Raw genomic sequence first — 16,831 nt, 5'->3', positions numbered from 1 at the left:
GCAGGTGGTCAAGGCCAGCAGCGTACCAGATTTTAAGAATAAATGGGATGCGCATGTGGGATCTCTAAGAGGATAATAGTGGGGGGAGAGTCATCGGAATAGGCAGACTTGATGAGATATAGGATATCTGGGAGGGGAAGGGGATCTTTAGTGTGGGTAGACTAGATGGGCTATGGCCCTTTTCTGCCATCATTTTTCTATGTTTCTACTTGTTTATTTTGATTCAGTAATCTCCTCTTTCTTTGGGTATATAGTTCGTTCAAAACCAGCCTCTACCAGGCTACCTATTTTGGGTGTTTTTTTTTTCTAGTTTTCCATACATTCCTCCATCTAGGCCAGAATACTGCTCTTTCCAGAATCTAGTATGCTTTTATATAATGGCTAGAATTCCTTGCCTTCCCCTCCAAGGCTGCCTTCACAAGTCTCCTGCAAGGCAATGCAGAGTGCTGTCACTACATCAGATCAGTACAAAACCCAGCCACTTTAATTACACAATTGCACTTGAAGCATTTCGACATTCAGTTTAAAACAATATTTTCAAGGTCTGATTCTCAGGCTACATAAAACCTTGGGTTTAGTATAGAGCGCTTAAATGTAAATAGGCAGTATATTTCTTTTAGAAGTTTTGGGCAAATTCTAAGTAAGCAGCAGTCAAATGTTAGAAGGGAAACAATCAAAGTTACTTGACATCACAATGGCACACTGGTGTAAGAATTTTCCATATTTTTAGAACTAGAATTGATATATTTAGTATGCTGCAAATCAGACATGGTGGGGCTGTGATGATTTGAAAATAATCAATCTCTTTACTTGTACAGCACTTTATGAAATTCCCTAAGACTCAGTGACCACCTCATTTATCTATTTTTAGGAAATTCTATGCTTTTTATCATCATTCCAATAGAAAACAATAGGGCTTGATTCACCCACATGGAAAAATTACTGAAAGTGAAGAAGCTGTAAGAAGAAATGTCCCAGCATCTACAATGAGAATGTAATACATGCCTGTAGATCTTTATGACTAGGTCTCTTGTGCATTCATGCAGTTAGAAAATGTGTCACCCTGCATATGCCTCATTTTCATGCTGTCAAGAGAGATGCAAGCAGCTGATTGTGATTGGTTTGTATTCATTTTAAATATACCAATGGAACTCATATTTGATGTTACTATTATTCTGAACAGTACATTCTGAACATGGTGATGGTGTTTTAAATATACTGTCTGTTTTTTCGAATTATTCTTAATGTGACTTTGAGATGAAGCGGTCTTATTTTGTGTGAATACTTGAAATGACTCCCAGATGCAGACTAGGTACTGAAACACTGAGGACCTTTTACTTTGAACTTGGTGCTGGCAAGGGCTGGATTCACTGGGGAATGTTTCTGTCCTGCAATGGTTACTTAAGGTAGGCCTGGGAGGGGCCTTAGAGAGGTAGGGGGGCAAATTCTACTGTCTAACTTGATGCCTTCAGTTAGATATGATAATGCTGCACAATGAGCACCAGTTCTGTAAGGGCATATGTATCCTAAAAGGCCATTATAGAATACTAGTGTAAACTTGAACTGGCGTACCTAAATTTAGGCATCACCATTTATACCAAGTCAATATCATTCATAAGTGCATTTGCAAGGCATGTAACATAATATTTGAAGTTGTGTATTTTGGAGACACGCCCCTGACCCTCCTACATGTATGCCCTTCTGCACTCATATAGCACTTATCCAATATCTTATAGAACAGTATATAGTGCACATAAGCGTGTATGTAGCACTTTTCTGTGCACATAGACACATCCAGTTGTAGACTTGCCTTTTGGGGAACTTATACAGTATGAGGTTCATTTTCAAATAAGATAGATGTCTAAAAGACAGCATAAGCTAGCACTTGGACGTCTTACTAGACAAAACGGCCAAGTGAGCATTCTCCAAGATGATTTTCTGGACGTCTAGCAGGACTTCTAACCCACTGTGTGTCCAGAGTAGAAATGGATGTGTTGGCAGACAGAGAATGGGCAGGATTTGGGTGGGGATTTGGACGTCCTGCAGCTATAATCAAACCTTTCCCTGGACGTCCTGCAGCTATAATCAGACCTTTCCCTGGCTATCTTGGATGGAACGTTAGACGTTTTCACCTAGACCTGTTTGAGAAGCATCTAAGTGCCAAAAGGGTACCCACACTGACCAAATGACCACTGGAGGGATTAAGTAATGACCCCCACACACTCCTCCAGTGGTCACTGATAAGAGTTACCATACGTACAGGAAAACTTGGACATGTCCTCTTTTTTAGAGGACTGTCCTGGTGCCCAGAGGGATTTCCAAAACCCAGCAGTTTATCTGGGTTTTGGAAATCCTGAGTTCGGTCATGTCTGGAAGCCTTTGCACATATGCGGCCATCACTGGATCAGTAGCAAAGAATGTTGCTACTCCTTGGGTTTTGGCCAGGTGCTAGAGACCTGGACTGGCCACTGAGAACGGGCTACTGGGCTTGATGGAGCTTTGGTCTGACCCAGTATGGCTATTCTTATGTTCTAACCTTGACTCTGAGTGAGCAGAGATGGAAAGATCTGTAAAGGAATTGGATCCTCAGTGAAGTAGAAGGGAAAACTAAGACTGTCTGGGTCACCGAGGAGCTATTAGGATCTTGGTGGCTGACTCTTGGTTGAGTTTGACTAACATCTTCAAAAGGGATTGGCGGAAATACATACAGGAACTTGGATGACTAATTCAGAAGAAATGCATCTGCTTCCAGATGATGAGGAGAGTAGTGGAACAGAAGAAAAGTAACTTGTGGTTGAGAGGAGATGCAAACAGGTCTATCTGTGAAGTCCCCCAAATTGAGAAGATATGGCATAAGACTTTGGAGTTGAGAGTCCACTTGTGCGGCTGAAGAAATCTGCTAAGCTTGTTGGCTAGGACATTCTGTTGGACATATATGGCTTTGAGAAATATGTTTTGAGGAATTGCCCAGTTCCAAATGTGTTCGACTTCTTGACATAGAGGAAGAGAGCCCATTTCCCCCTGCTTGTTGATGTAGTACATAGCCACTTGATTGCTCACAATTCTAACAGGTTGATATGAAGTATCTTTTCTCGAATAGACCACAGTCCCTGAGTCCAGAGGCCTTCCAGGTGAGCTCCACATGCATACGTGGAGGTGTCTGTAGTGAGCACTTTCTGATGTGGAGGGATGTAAAATAGCATACCTCTGGAGAGATTTGCCGGATTCAACCACCACTGAATAGACTAATGGAGGAGAGGTGACTTTGATCCGTTGGGATAAGAAATCCATGCTCTGAGACCACTGAGATGTCAGGCTCCACTGAGCTGATCTGAGGTGAAGTTGAGTGAAGGGAGTTATATGAACTGTGGATGCCATGTGACCCATGAGACGCATCATGTTTCTTGCTGAGATGCTTTGTAGAGATGAAACATGAGTGCAAAACTGAAGCAAGGTATTTTGTCTTTATTGGGGGTAGGAAAGCTCATAGAAGAATTGTGTTGAGCACTCCTCCTATGAACTCCAACACTTGAGAGGGTTGAAGATGAGACTTTGGAAAATTTACTTTGAAGATAGGCAGCTAGATTGATAACAGGCACATCAAGAGATGAGCACATTACGCCATATCTTCGACAACTTCACTAGTTGCCAGTTGTATTTAGAATCCAATACAAAGCAATTATGATCTGTCACCAATTTCTATACGGCATGATTCCAGAATTCTGCGTTCGGAAAAGTCTACATTGTTGAAAACAAATGTCAACCCAAAATATGCAGAACCCAATGTAATGACCTTTTCATGTGCAGGGGTAAAACTATGGAATGCTGTTGTTGGCCAAATTCGGAAATGCAGTGATAGGAGTTCATTTACAAAACTGTTAAAAACACAATTGTTTGTTGATGCATTTTTTTGGAGTATTGACTGTTAGAATTAATACTGTCTGTTTCTACTTGTCCTGATTTGTTTTAACATTTGATGTATGTAACCATTTTGCAAATCATTTTCATATAAAATGGTATAAAAATTTTTAAAAATAAATAAATAAACTGGATAAAAGCTGTGGCCAATTGAATACCTGAGTGAACTGCTTGAGGTGATGTAGCTTTTACTAATCAATCGTCTAGATAAGGAAACACTTGAAATCCATGGGAGCACAGATTTGCTGCTACCTCTACTAGGCACTTTCAGGGAAATTCTACAATCAGTGCCTAAACTTAGGCGTTGGTAGGTGTCCTGTCGATACCTAAGTTAATTGAAAACGCTGTCAGAAACAGCAGTGTTGAAGCACATACCGATGCCTAAATAAAAGGTGGCTGACATTGTGGCTTTAGGCTGCGGAACACCAAAATAGGCATGGCCAATGCCGGAAGTGGCGTTAGGTGGGCTAAAGCAACTACCTAGCTGCAATTCACAGCAAGATATGCAGCTGAAATGTAGGCCCGGAAAACCCTGGCTACATTTCAGCTGCCTATCTATGCTGATGTGGGATCCTAAAGTCAGGCCGCAGCGGCCATAAGCTGATTGCAGCAGGGGAAGTTATTCCTGATCAGCTGAGCCAGCAGTGCTCCCCTGAAGCTGTGGCTTTGGGTAGTCCTACGGCTCAGCTGATTTGGGAGGGGGGGGGATATCCCTGCTGCGATCAGCTGAATGACTGTGGCAGAGGGATGCCCACTCCCTCCTGCCAGAACCTCCGAACCCTCCTTCGAAGTCCTGCAGCAGTAGGGATGACCACTCCCTCCTGCTGGAACCTCTGAAGAACCCCCAACCATGATAGGCAGGAGGGATGCTCACTCCCAACTGCCTACAGGCCCCACAAACCCATGACCCTCCACAACTGCTGATACCCCTGAACCCTCACCCCTAAAAAACCCCAAATCCCAACCTTCCCAAACCCATGGCCCTCCCAAACACCGATACTCCCGAACCCCCTAAGCCCCAACCCGCTGACCCCCCCCCGTACCTTTTGCTGTAAGGCTGGCCGGAGGGATGCCTACACCCTCTAGCTGGTAGGCCCATCTCTTCACAATGGTGGGCTTTCCCTTTTCCGCTGCATCCTGGGATGCACCGGAGAGGGGCCTAAGGCCCCTCCCGTAGGAGAAGCCTTAGGCACCTGGGCCAACCAGAGTCTTAGGTCTCCTTCTCAGTGCACCAGGAAGGGGAAGGCCTCCTGCTGACTGCTGAACTTCGGGTGACTTCTGCGCTTTGGGTAAGGAAGAGAGGGAGGAGGGAGTGAGGGGGTTCGTGACTCAGGACCGCCACTTGCTTCTGCCACTTCAAGGCTTGAGGGAGGGGTGAGGACTTTGCGGCTCATGACCGCTGCTATGTTGGTGCTTCAGGGTTGGGAGGGAGGGGTGTTCGCAGCTTCTTGGGAATTGGGGGCTTGAGAGAGGAAGGGAGGATTTGCAGCTCAGGATGCTGCCACTGGTGCTTCGGGACATTTTTTTTTTTATACTGGTGATTTTTTTCCAGTTGTTTGAGAGTCCCATTTAACCAAGACTTTACTGCATTTCTAATAGCAATCAACCAGATCAACAGCAGTCATAAGAACATAAGAATTGCCGCTGCTGGGTCAGACCAGTGGTCCATCATGCCCAGCAGTCCGCTCACGCGGCGGCCCTCTGGTCAAAGACCAGCGCCCTAACTGAGACTAGCCCTATCAGCGTATGTCCTTGTTCAGCAGGAACTTGTTTAACTTTGTCTTAAATCCCTGGAGGGTGTCTTCCCCTATGACAGACTCCAGAAGAGCGTTCCAGTTTTCTACAACTCTCTGGGTGAAGAACTTCCTTACGTTTGTACGGAATCTATCCCCTTTCAACTTTAGAGAGTGCCCTCTCATTCTCCCTACCTTGGAGAGGGTGAACAACCTGTCCTTATCTACTAAGTCTATCCCTTTCGGTACCTTGAATGTTTCGATCATGTCCCCTCTCAATCTCCTCTGTTCAAGGGAGAAGAGCCCAGTTTCTCTAATCTTTCGCTGTATGGCAGCTCCTCCAATCCCTTAACTATCTTAGTCGCTCTTCTCTGGACCTTTTCGAATAGTACCGTGTCCTTCTTCATGTATGGGGACCAGTGCTGTACGCAGTACTCCAAGTGACAGCACTCCATGGCCCAGTACAGTGGCATGATAACCTTATCCGATCTGTTCGTGATCCCCTTCTTTATCATTCCTAACATTCTGTTCACCTGTTTCACTGCCACCGCACATTGCGTGAACGGCTTCATCGATTTGTCAATCAGAACTCCCAAGTCCCTTTCCTGGGATGTCTTTCCAAGTACTGCCCTGGACATCCTGTATTCGTGCATGAGATTTTTGTTACCGACATGCATCACTTTACACTTGTCCACGTTGAACCTCATCTGCTATGTCGATGCCCATTCCTCGAGCCTGATTATGTCACGCTGCAGATCTTTGCAGTCCCCCTGCCTCTTCACTACTCTGAATAACTTCGTATCGTCTGCAAATTTAATCACCTCGCTTGTCGTACCTATGTCCAGATCGTTTATAAAGATTTTTAAGAGCATGGGTCCAAGCACCGGCACCCCACTGGTGACGCTCTTCCAGTCCGAGTATTGTCCATTTACCCCCACTCTCTGTTTCCTATGCTCTAGCCAGTTTTTAATCCACGTGAGTATTTCACCCTCGATTCCATGGTTCGCAATTTTCCGAAGTAGTCGTTCATGTGGAAACTTGTCGAACGCCTTCTGAAAGTCCAGATATACAATGTCGACCTGGTTGCCTTTGTCTATCTGCCTGTTCACTCCCTCAAAGAAGTGCAGCAAGTTTGTCAGACAAGATCTGCCTTTGCTGAAACTGTGCTGACTGGTCCTCTACAGACCGTGCCCGTCAAGGTGATCAATGATGCTGTCCTTTATCAGCGCCTTTACCATCTTTCCCAGTACCGAGTTCAGACTCACCGGTCTGTAGTTTCCCGGGTCTCCCCTCGAACCTTTTTTGAAGATCGGCGTAACATTTGCCCCTTCCAATCCTCCGGAATCTTTCCCGTTTTGATCGACAGATTGGCTATTAGTTGAAGCAGTTCAGCTATGGCCCCTTTCAATTCCTTGATGACCCTCAGATGGATTCCATCTGGGCCCGGAGATTTATCGCTCTTGAACCTATCAATCTGCCTGCATACCTCTTCTAAACTGACCGTTAACTCTGCCAGTTTCCCGTTTTCACTTCCAGCATATAATCTGATGGGTTCCGGTATGCTGTGCATATCCTCTTTGGTAAATACAGACTCAAAAAACGTGTTCAGTCTGTCTGCGATTGCTTTGTCCTCCTTTAGCGCTCCCTTTGTTCCTTGATCATCCAACGGTCCCACCGCTTCCTTCGCGGGTTGTTTCCCTTTAATATATCGAAAGAATGGCTTGAAGTTTTTCGCCTCCTTGGATATTTTTTCCTCGTAGTCTCTTTTGGCCCCTTTTACCGCCTTATGGCACCTGTGTTGATGTTGTTTGTGCTTATTCCATAGTTGCTTATTCCATAATTGCCTGTTTATCCTCACTTATCAATGATTAAATGAAAAATGAAGCCCCCATCTCCAAATTCATCAACAGATAGCAGTGCTGACACAACTACACATATTGACTTGCTATTTGAAACTCTTCCCTGACCTCAGTTGCAAGAAGAGTCTGTGTGAAGAGGCTATTTTGCTATTGCTTATGAAATGGAAGCATGTAGTGAGCACTCATTGATGTGATTCAAGCAATGCACTGTGAAAGAATTTGATTGTTAAGTCTCTCCAACTGAAACTCACTGCCACATCCAGATTGTTTGTGATGACTTTATGCAAGTACTGTGTCTCGTGGGCTAAAAAATGTAAAGACTGTGGATCAGGAAGGGCTGATTTGTGTGATAAAAAATGAAGTGGACGAGCTGTGAGAGCAATTTATTTTTATTTATTTCTAAAACTTCTTAACCGCTTATAACTAAGCGGTTTAAAGCATAAAACATTCACAATGATTCAGAGAGCAACATATAACAATATTTTCAGTACACACATTTAACCCATTAAAAATAGTAGAGAACTACAGTAGGATGACAAATTTATAAAAGACAACTGAAGAGTTCAGAAGCACAAGAACAACTGAAGAGTTCAGAAGAACAAGAAGAAAGTTTTGTTGTAACACAACAACATTAGGCCCCACACAGGGCTCAAAGGGGATCACACCAATTCAACAGATGAACTGGTGGGTTGCTGCGTGGCACCATGGAGGACAGAACAAGCCCTCTTCCCAAGCCTTTCTAAGCAATCCCACACAGAACCCCGCTGCACAACATCTACACCAAATCTCAGCAAGGTGGCACTGCTATACAAGCATGGTAGGAAAAAAAAATACATACTGGTTGCATGTTGCCCAAGATAAAAAGGTGCCCATCTCTGGTTTATGCAATAGGGCTAATGAGGTTCTACATTATTTCTTGTTTGTATCATTACACATTTTTTCAGTAGAGTAGAAAATCACCCCCCACCAAAAAACAAACAAGCTAGTATTCGTAGGGTTTTTGTTTTAGGTTTTAACTGATAAACACCAGAACCTTCCCCCCACCCCACATCCCTGATGCAAGTAGAATATTAACATAGGACTCTTTTACGAAGGTGCGCTAGCGTTTTTAGTGATTAGCCAAAAAACTACCGCCTGCTCAAGAGGAGGCGATAGTGGCTAGCGCACATGGCATTTTAGCGCGCGCTATTCCACGTGTTAAGTCCCTAACGCGGCTTCGTAAAAGGAGCCTATAGTGTATGCTAATACCATTAATGTGTGTTGTTAGTAACTAGACAGTATATAAATCTAAAAAATGAAATGAAATGAAACTGAGTCCCATTGCATAAAATGAGGCCTACTGTAAAATAACATGTATTAATAATGGTAATGTGTGTTGATACAATAGCACATGCTGTGACTCAAGTCATAAATTAAATAGTTATTTATTGAATAGACATATGGAAAACACTGCTGCCTTTAGTATAGTTTCAATCTTCCCTTGCTTGTCTTGGATTCTCCTCTCTGTTTGTTTGTTGTTTTTTTTTGCTCTTCTTCACCTCTTGGGTGAACAAAGTTTTAGCAGTTGATTGTCCACCTTCCTTCAAATCTGTTACACAGAATGGTAACCATCAGAGTTTGTTTGCAAAGGGTGGGAAGTCTGAGAGTGGTAGGATAAGGGGCGAGGAGAAAGTTCAGAACAGGGAGACAGAGTGCTTAGACTTTGTGGGGAAAGAGGGGAGATGATGTACTGGTGGATAAAAGAATGTAAGTATTTTTTATGGCAGTACATTTGTGATATGGAAATATATTAGACAAAGTACTCAACTATAGTACCAGGGCAGTGAAACAAAATGATAATCATGATTTTTGTACCATCAAAGAGCCCTTAAATTTATAACCCCTACAAACCAACGTCTTAGACATAGTTAAATGCGAAAACAGAAAATGTCCAGCAGCAATGTATTCTATTTCCTATCTTGTCACTGCCTGATCAACAGTTGGTGGTTTAGAAGTGGCATCACAGGCATAAAAGAAAGGAAGCAGGGACTGTGAGTCCATTAGCCATTTCCTCAGCTCCAAATTAATTTCCTTTTATCTGCAACTTTTCTAAAAATGAGATTTTTTTCCAAAAATTAATTCCCACTCTTGTTTCATTTCACTGCAAGCAAAGGATGTCTTCTGATTCTTACCAAATGTTCATTTTGCTTCAACATAAAGATGCAGAGTTCATCAAAATATCTTCTGCACATAAACTTCACCTTTACAGTGGAGACTTATTAACTCAATGTCAGTAACATCAACATCAACTGAGCCTTTTTTACACCAATAGCGGGTGACTTTAATATCTGATGAAAGAGTGGAATTAACTCATTAATCAAACACTCTAGAGATAACTTTGGACAAGGTATCAATATCCATGCAGCTTTTTATCAAATTTTTTTCCGGTGAAATTAAAATGTAATTGTTTTCTAGAAGGAGCAATTTACTCAGGTAAACAGAATCTCCATATTATTTAGCTCAAAAAATTTAGATAACTACAGTAGTGCATGATCAGAAATGTAGAAACATAATTCATTGTGTATGTGTTTTTTGATCCAAAGCAGTTGAAAAAATTTTTGAAGGTTAAGGAGGATGTACAAGTTCAGGTTTAGGGCCTGTTTTACAAAGCCGCGCGGCAACAGCCCTGAAACCTTTTAAATCTCTATGAGCTTTGGGGCCATTACTGCGCTGCAGCCGCTAGCGTGGCTTTGTAAAACAGGCCCTTAGTTCTGGAGTGATGCTACACTGTTTTCTATATCTTGGAATCCTTATTGCCTTAAAATTGTGGACAAATTTTATTAGTTCATTACCTCTTTGTTTTGTTTATTATTTTTCATGAATAATATTTTGAATTTTCTTATCATGGAAGTTTATTTCTGAAGTGATGTATCTTTGAAATTTCTGTAAAATAAAAACCAAAAGTTATGCAGCACTCACCATTAGGGTTCCACTGGTCTTCTCCTCCCAAAACAAACAGGAAGTTTTCTACTTCCACGACACAATGATGTGCACTGTTATATGGCATTACTGTAAAAAATAAGCATATTCATAGTTCATTTTCATTGCAATACAATATACTATTCGCAATACAATCTTTACTGGATAGCTAAGAGCTTTTTGCAATATGCAAGGGAGGTGATTCATAGGTTCATAGACAACCCCGCGAAAGACAAAGGCGCGCGCCGAAGAAAATTACAGTTTTTAGGGGCTCCGACGGGGAGTTTTGTTGGGGAGCCCCCCCAATTTACTTAATAGAGATCGCGCCGGCATTGTGGGGGGTTTGGGGGGTTGTAACCCTCCACATTTTACTGTAAACTTAACTTTTTCCCTAAAAACAGGGAAAAAGTGAAGTTTTCAGTAAAATGTGGGGGGTTACAACCCCCCACAATGCCCCCACAACGCGGTGCGATCTCTATTAAGTAAAGTGGGGGGGTTCCCCCCCATCCCCCCCTGTTGGAGCCGTAAAAACTGTAATTTTCTGCGGTGCGTGCCTCCGCGCTGCGCTCAATTGTCTGCGCGCGCCTTTGTCCCGGCGCGCTTTTGACCTGACACCGATTCATAGTATTCTTGCATCTGTTCTCAGGGCAGAAGTTTCCATTAGGCACAATGGACCTGATTCTATAAATGGCGCCTACTGGTAGACGCCTAGATCAGAACACCTACTGAGTTAGGCACCTAACCTACCCCTCTTATACAAAGCCATGGTAGCAGCTGCTGCTGCGGTAGTTGCTCTGACGTCCATACGGATTTAATAGGTGTCGGAATGTTTGCTGAGTGGCAGCTGCTGCTATGGCTTTGTATAAGGAGGGAGGGGTAATTTTTTAAATTGGTTCAATCAGTGCTGTTAATTGAACAGCACTATTAAAAATATTAATTTGGGGGTAGGTGCCTTGTAGGCGTCTACACTGAGGCACCTACCAGCTAGCGCACCTTAGTAAAAGACTCCCGTAGATAGTAACAACAAATAAAACTATAACATTTCATGTTGAAATTCAGAGCAGTTGTGGAGGTTACTTTTTTCACTCACCCTGTACAGACAATTCAAATTAAAAACTCAGTCATATATTAAATGCCACCAAGAGAGGGACCCAAGAAGCAAAAGTGCTTAGGGCCCATAAAAGTCATTATTTGGCCCTGTCTGGCCATTCCCATCTGATATCACCAGAAGGCATAGTAGAAATACAATTATATTATGCATCAGCCACTATGATATCTGGAATAGAAAAAAATCTGAATCAATCTCCACATATTTCAGTTACATTGGCTACCTGTCACTACTCAAATAAACTTAAAAATCTTCTGCATAATCTTCCACATCCGACATGGAAACTTTGCCTTGCCACTCATAAATCTATTCACTTCTTCATGGTCCACTTTGACCAGCAATCTCAGTAAGCTTCTGTTGAACTATCCCACAACAAAAGGCCTCAAATACAAATGTATTTTCAATGCTATGTTTATGTACAGTACATCGATACAAAGACATGGAACAACATCCTAACAGCTACCAGATCTGAACTACCTCACATTCTGAAAAAAATTAAAGACTTATCTCTTTGACACTATATTAAACACAGAAAATTACCCTTGAGCCTTCAAAATGACTTGCTACGCTAATGACGCAATACACACAGGCATCCACACGACCTTGGACTATGAGTTACCTCTTCCTTCTATCTCGCAGCACCATTCTTACAATACTTGTTTATATCTTCCTGTTTTGTACCATCTCTGAATCTGTATTATAATATATCTTCTGAAAAAAAAAAAAAAAACCAAAACTGAATAAATTATACCTATCCAAAACAAGAGTATCTGCATTCAGACTAATATGTAGCATTGCTAATGCAAACGTGCCTTTCACTATTTGTCCAGTAATTTGATGTCAACTCCTAGATCAACGTCCAAAATGAGATGAGCTTAGAACAATCCCATCACAAGCGTTTAAAGTTGGCAACCTCCCCACAGAATATCCTATGGAGTCTATGAGGTATAGTACAGTCTCTGTAGCAGTTTGTATTGAGAGTCTTGATGTAGTTGAGATTAATTATTTCCCACTGATCCTGGGACAAGGAAAGCCATGTATCTCATTCCTAATGTAGATTTGACACGTGTCAACATTGATTTGCAGGATTTGAATAAAGGGCTTTATAGGGAACTAGTTTTTTAGGCCGTTACATTAACGGGTGCTAGAATAGATGTGTAGACTTAGCCATTTTTTTCTTTCTTTCTCCCTGGCCCTGTCTGTCTGTCTTTCTTTCTGCTCTCCCTGTCCAGCAGTAATAATAATAACAGTTTATATACCACAAGACCGTGAAGTTCTATGCGGTTTTCAATGATTAGAAAGATGCTACAAATTGAGTAGAACTTACATAGTTGAAGAATAGTGGCTAACAGTTTAAGGGAACAGTTATAATGGGGGAGGGGGATTGAGATGGGAGATTGTGATGGGAGAGATTGTGCAGATCCGCTACCTAGGTAGCCCTTCTCCCTTCCTTTTACCTCCCCTTTGTCCAGCAACATCCCTTCCCTGATCCCCTCTGTCCAGCAGTAGCTCTTCTCCCCCCCCAAAGGAAAGCAAGATTGCTCCCTGGGCCCCTTCTCTAGCACCCCCCCTGCCCTTTACCTAAATCAATGCATGATAGTTTACAGCTTCCTCGGTACACACCCTTCACCCAAAACAAACCGGAAGTATTTTTTCCTGCCCAGCAAACTGCTTTAAAAAAAAAAACAAAAAACAACCCCAACTTTCTAAATCAGTAATTGTCAGGGGTTCGTGTGTGGAAGCCGGCAGTTATTTTTGCTTGCCTCGTGTGCTCCTCACACAGTGGTTGCTAGGGCTGCAAATACTTTTTCTTCAATGTCGGTGCCTTTGACGATGCTACACGGTTTCAAGGGAAAGACACCAGGCAAACAGCTGACTTTTTCGGCTTCTTCCCTATCTGCGAAGTGTCCCTTGCTTTCGGAGGCAGCTGGGGCAGGGCTCACTGTAGGCTCCTTTTGTCAGCTGGGGAAAATGAGGCATAAAAAACCTCCACCACCGCAGTCTCTTTTTTCATCATGGGAAACCGCTGCATGGAAAACACAGCCATCGCTGGGGAAACCACTGCGCGGAAAATGTTACATGCTCGGTGTACTGCATGGAGCTACGGATCATGGACCCACTGATTGCTGGAGAGCAGGGAGGCCCGCGCTTTACAATTTCTCTCCCGGCCACTGGCACAGCTAAGCACGCATGCGCACACCTGCCGGCCAGGGATCTACAGATCACGGATCATGCAAGTAGGAGTGTGCATGCGTGCTTAGCATTTTATTATGATAGATTACTAGGGCTTTATAAAATAATACTATGAAGCCTTTAGTGGACCAAATCTTCCATAAAATTGATTCTATAGGATTTAAAGGCTCAAAAATTCAGTCTTATGTGTGTGTAAAAAATGTCCCAACATAAACAAGGCAAATGTATGTGGCTTAACCGTACAGCATTCCAAAATCTGAGGTCTAGACAGTATTTTCCCATTTATAATAATAAAACCCTAGCCACGGATGCGCACTTTAAACGCCTTGCCTCCCTTTGCACAGTAGAGGAAGCTGCCGAGTAGGGAAGCTGCCGAGAATGGAGGAACCGCCAACCAGGGCAGCCGCTGAGCAGCGTGGTGGCAGCAGTCCTGACCTGCCAACCCCCTATTCCTTATCCAAAGCAGCAGTAGCAGCGTTGTAAACAGGCTGTTTGCAGCAAGCCCTTCAGGGCCTATCCTCTGACACATCACTTTGGATGTGGTAGAAGAAAGGCCCTGTCGGGGATGGCCGCGAACAGCCTGTTTACAGCGCTGCTACTGCTGCTTTGGGTAAGCGTTCCCTAGTATATTTGTCAATGGTGAAAGTTCAGTTTCAGGTTTGTAAGACATGGCAAATTTGCTCCACACCTGCCAAGTCACTGTGAGTATTGGGTATTTCTGCACTAGAGGAGTAACTTGGGCACTATTGAGATATGGAATAGCATGGATATCCAGTAGACCTAAAATTGATTGTTCCAGCTCAATCCATTGTTGATCCATATAAAATCTCCTTAAGAGAATGGACCTCAAAGTAGAAGTTCAACAATACTTCTTTAGGTCAAGTAGAGCAACCCCCCCCCCAAAAAAAACCCACAAAAACCCAAAACAACCCAAAAACAAAACAGGCAACATTATAGTCTTCAATCTCACCCTTGGCTTCTTACCAGCCCATAGGCAGACAGATAACGCTCGGTGTAGATCCTCAAAAAATTTATCAGGTACTATACAGATTGGAACAAGTACAGTAAGGGGGTGCTACACTCACTCTAGTGACCAAGGATTTAGGTAAAAATTTCCATTTGTTCAAATCCTCTTTTGTTTTTCCCAGGATGCCTAGGTACTGCACTCTATATAGCATAGTTACTCATCTGTAGCAGGTGTTATCTGAGGACAGCAGGCAGATATTCTCACATGTGGATTACATCATCTGCGGAGCCTGGTAAGGACAGTCTAAAAGTGTACTGTCACTTTAAGTCTTTTGAAGACTGCTCATATCATGCATGCGCAAGTGCCTTCCCGTTCAATAATAACTCGTGGGACCATCTGTTCAGTAATAAAGCTAAGAAGCCAACTAGGGGAGAAGGAAGGATTGTGAGAATATCTACCTGCTGTCCTCCAATACCACCTGCTACAGGTGAGTAACTATGCATCATGCCTTTGAGAAGAGGGTTAATACTAACTACCATGACTCTGGCAAAAACAAAAGGGCTAGAGGGAAGTTGGTATCTAAGTAGAGAATAAATTTTGTAGAACTGCCTGGCCAAACCAACTATCCTATCTGGAATGATTCTCCAAACAACAGTGAGATGTGAAGGTATGAATTGAGGACCAGATGGCTGCTTTACAGATGTTCTCAATGGGAGTGGAACGTGGATGAGCTACTGAAGTCACCATTGTTTGAACTTTATGGCCTTAAAGTATTAGTCCATCCCCAGCATAGAAAAAGGAGATACAGTTCGCCTGCCATGTGGAAATGGTTCCTTTGGTGACAGGAGCTGCAATCCAATCCAATCCTTAAGTTTATATACCGTATCATCCCCAAGTACTGGAGCTCGATTCAGTTTACATTATTACTATAAAAAGAGAACAATAGGACAGAGAAGAGTCAAATCTACTGGCTCACCATGATACTAAATAAGACCGATCTTGTATTCATTTAACCCATGGTTCACTGTTTGTCCATTCCCATTCAGCCAAAGTGTCCGGTGTCACTGCCTTGTGTCTGTGTGTGTTTGTACTGCGTACTGAGCTGGAGAGTGAGTGCTGATTGCTGTAGCTGTGTGTAGGTATGGGAGTGACTGAGTGAGTGCTGCTGTTAGGGAGTATGTCTGAGTGCCAAGTGCCAGAGGTGGAAAAGTGAATGTCTGGGTGTTGTCTGTCTGGAGAGGGACTCACTACTTGTTGTGGTATTTGTGGGGATAGTGGAATGCACCAGTGGTGGTGGGTGATGGATGTACTTAATGCATGGGTGGAAGGGCAGCTTTGCAGCAGGTGGAAGAGAGTGGCAAGGGAGGGCCCTTCATGAAATACTGTGTGAGAGTGTTCAGGGTCCAGTCATGTTTCCTGGACCTGACAGACCAAGAATGCATAGACAGACACTGCTCATGATGTATACATCTTCCAGCACTCCAGAGTCCACAGGAGATTGGACCAAGGGGATATCACCAGCAGCTGGCTGATAGGTAAGCACTACAGGGATGTACAAACCCCAGATCTCTGTCCTCCCTCCCATACTCCCACCCTCCCTCCCAAGTGGCTCTAATACCTCTCCCTCTCTCCCGACGGTAAGCATAAAAAGGTTCTAGGTACACAATTCACCATACCTGACAATACACCTCTAACTACCATTCTGCTTCCACCCTCCCCCCTCCACGGGAGACAGAGGCTATCCCCAGCAAGCCTGGCTCATGATTTCCATCATGCACTCCTAAAATAACACAGAGGAGGACTACAATTGTAAACCCAAGAGTACCAGAGCCATTATTGAGCACACCTTTGAAGAACAGATTTTGATATCTGGACTGTTCCAGGGAGAAGGGGAGCTCCTCTACAGACCTGAGGTGTCCCAGATCTTTATGGCATTCTGCATGCTCCATAACCTGACACAGAGAAGGCAGCCCTTGCCAGACCTGTTGCAGCAACCACAGCAACAGTCACCAGACCATCCTTCCCTCCCCCCAGCACATATACCCCTTTCCCTCCCCCACCAGAGACCCACATCTGGTGCCCCATGCCTACTTCC

General features: G+C 43.4%; 1 protein-coding gene across 2 annotated transcripts in view; it reads right to left on the bottom strand.

Annotated features, from left to right (window-relative positions):
• Positions 1-16,831, bottom strand: part of KLHL14 (kelch like family member 14) — a 241,383-nt gene that overhangs the window by 71,637 nt on the left and 152,915 nt on the right. For both annotated transcript variants that reach the window (XR_004538464.1, XM_033934959.1), the window contains exon 4: positions 10,469-10,558. Coding sequence is in view for 1 of the 2 variants with exons in the window: in XM_033934959.1 (XP_033790850.1) it covers positions 10,469-10,558 (90 nt within the window). In the remaining variant the exon portion in view is untranslated. The remainder of the gene's footprint in view (positions 1-10,468; positions 10,559-16,831) is intronic.

Source organism: Geotrypetes seraphini, chromosome 2 (genome assembly GCF_902459505.1).
Source record: "Geotrypetes seraphini chromosome 2, aGeoSer1.1, whole genome shotgun sequence".
Lineage (NCBI taxonomy): Eukaryota > Metazoa > Chordata > Amphibia > Gymnophiona > Dermophiidae > Geotrypetes > Geotrypetes seraphini.
Note: the sequence above shows the minus strand (reverse complement) of the source record. Positions and strands in the feature narration are given on the sequence as shown.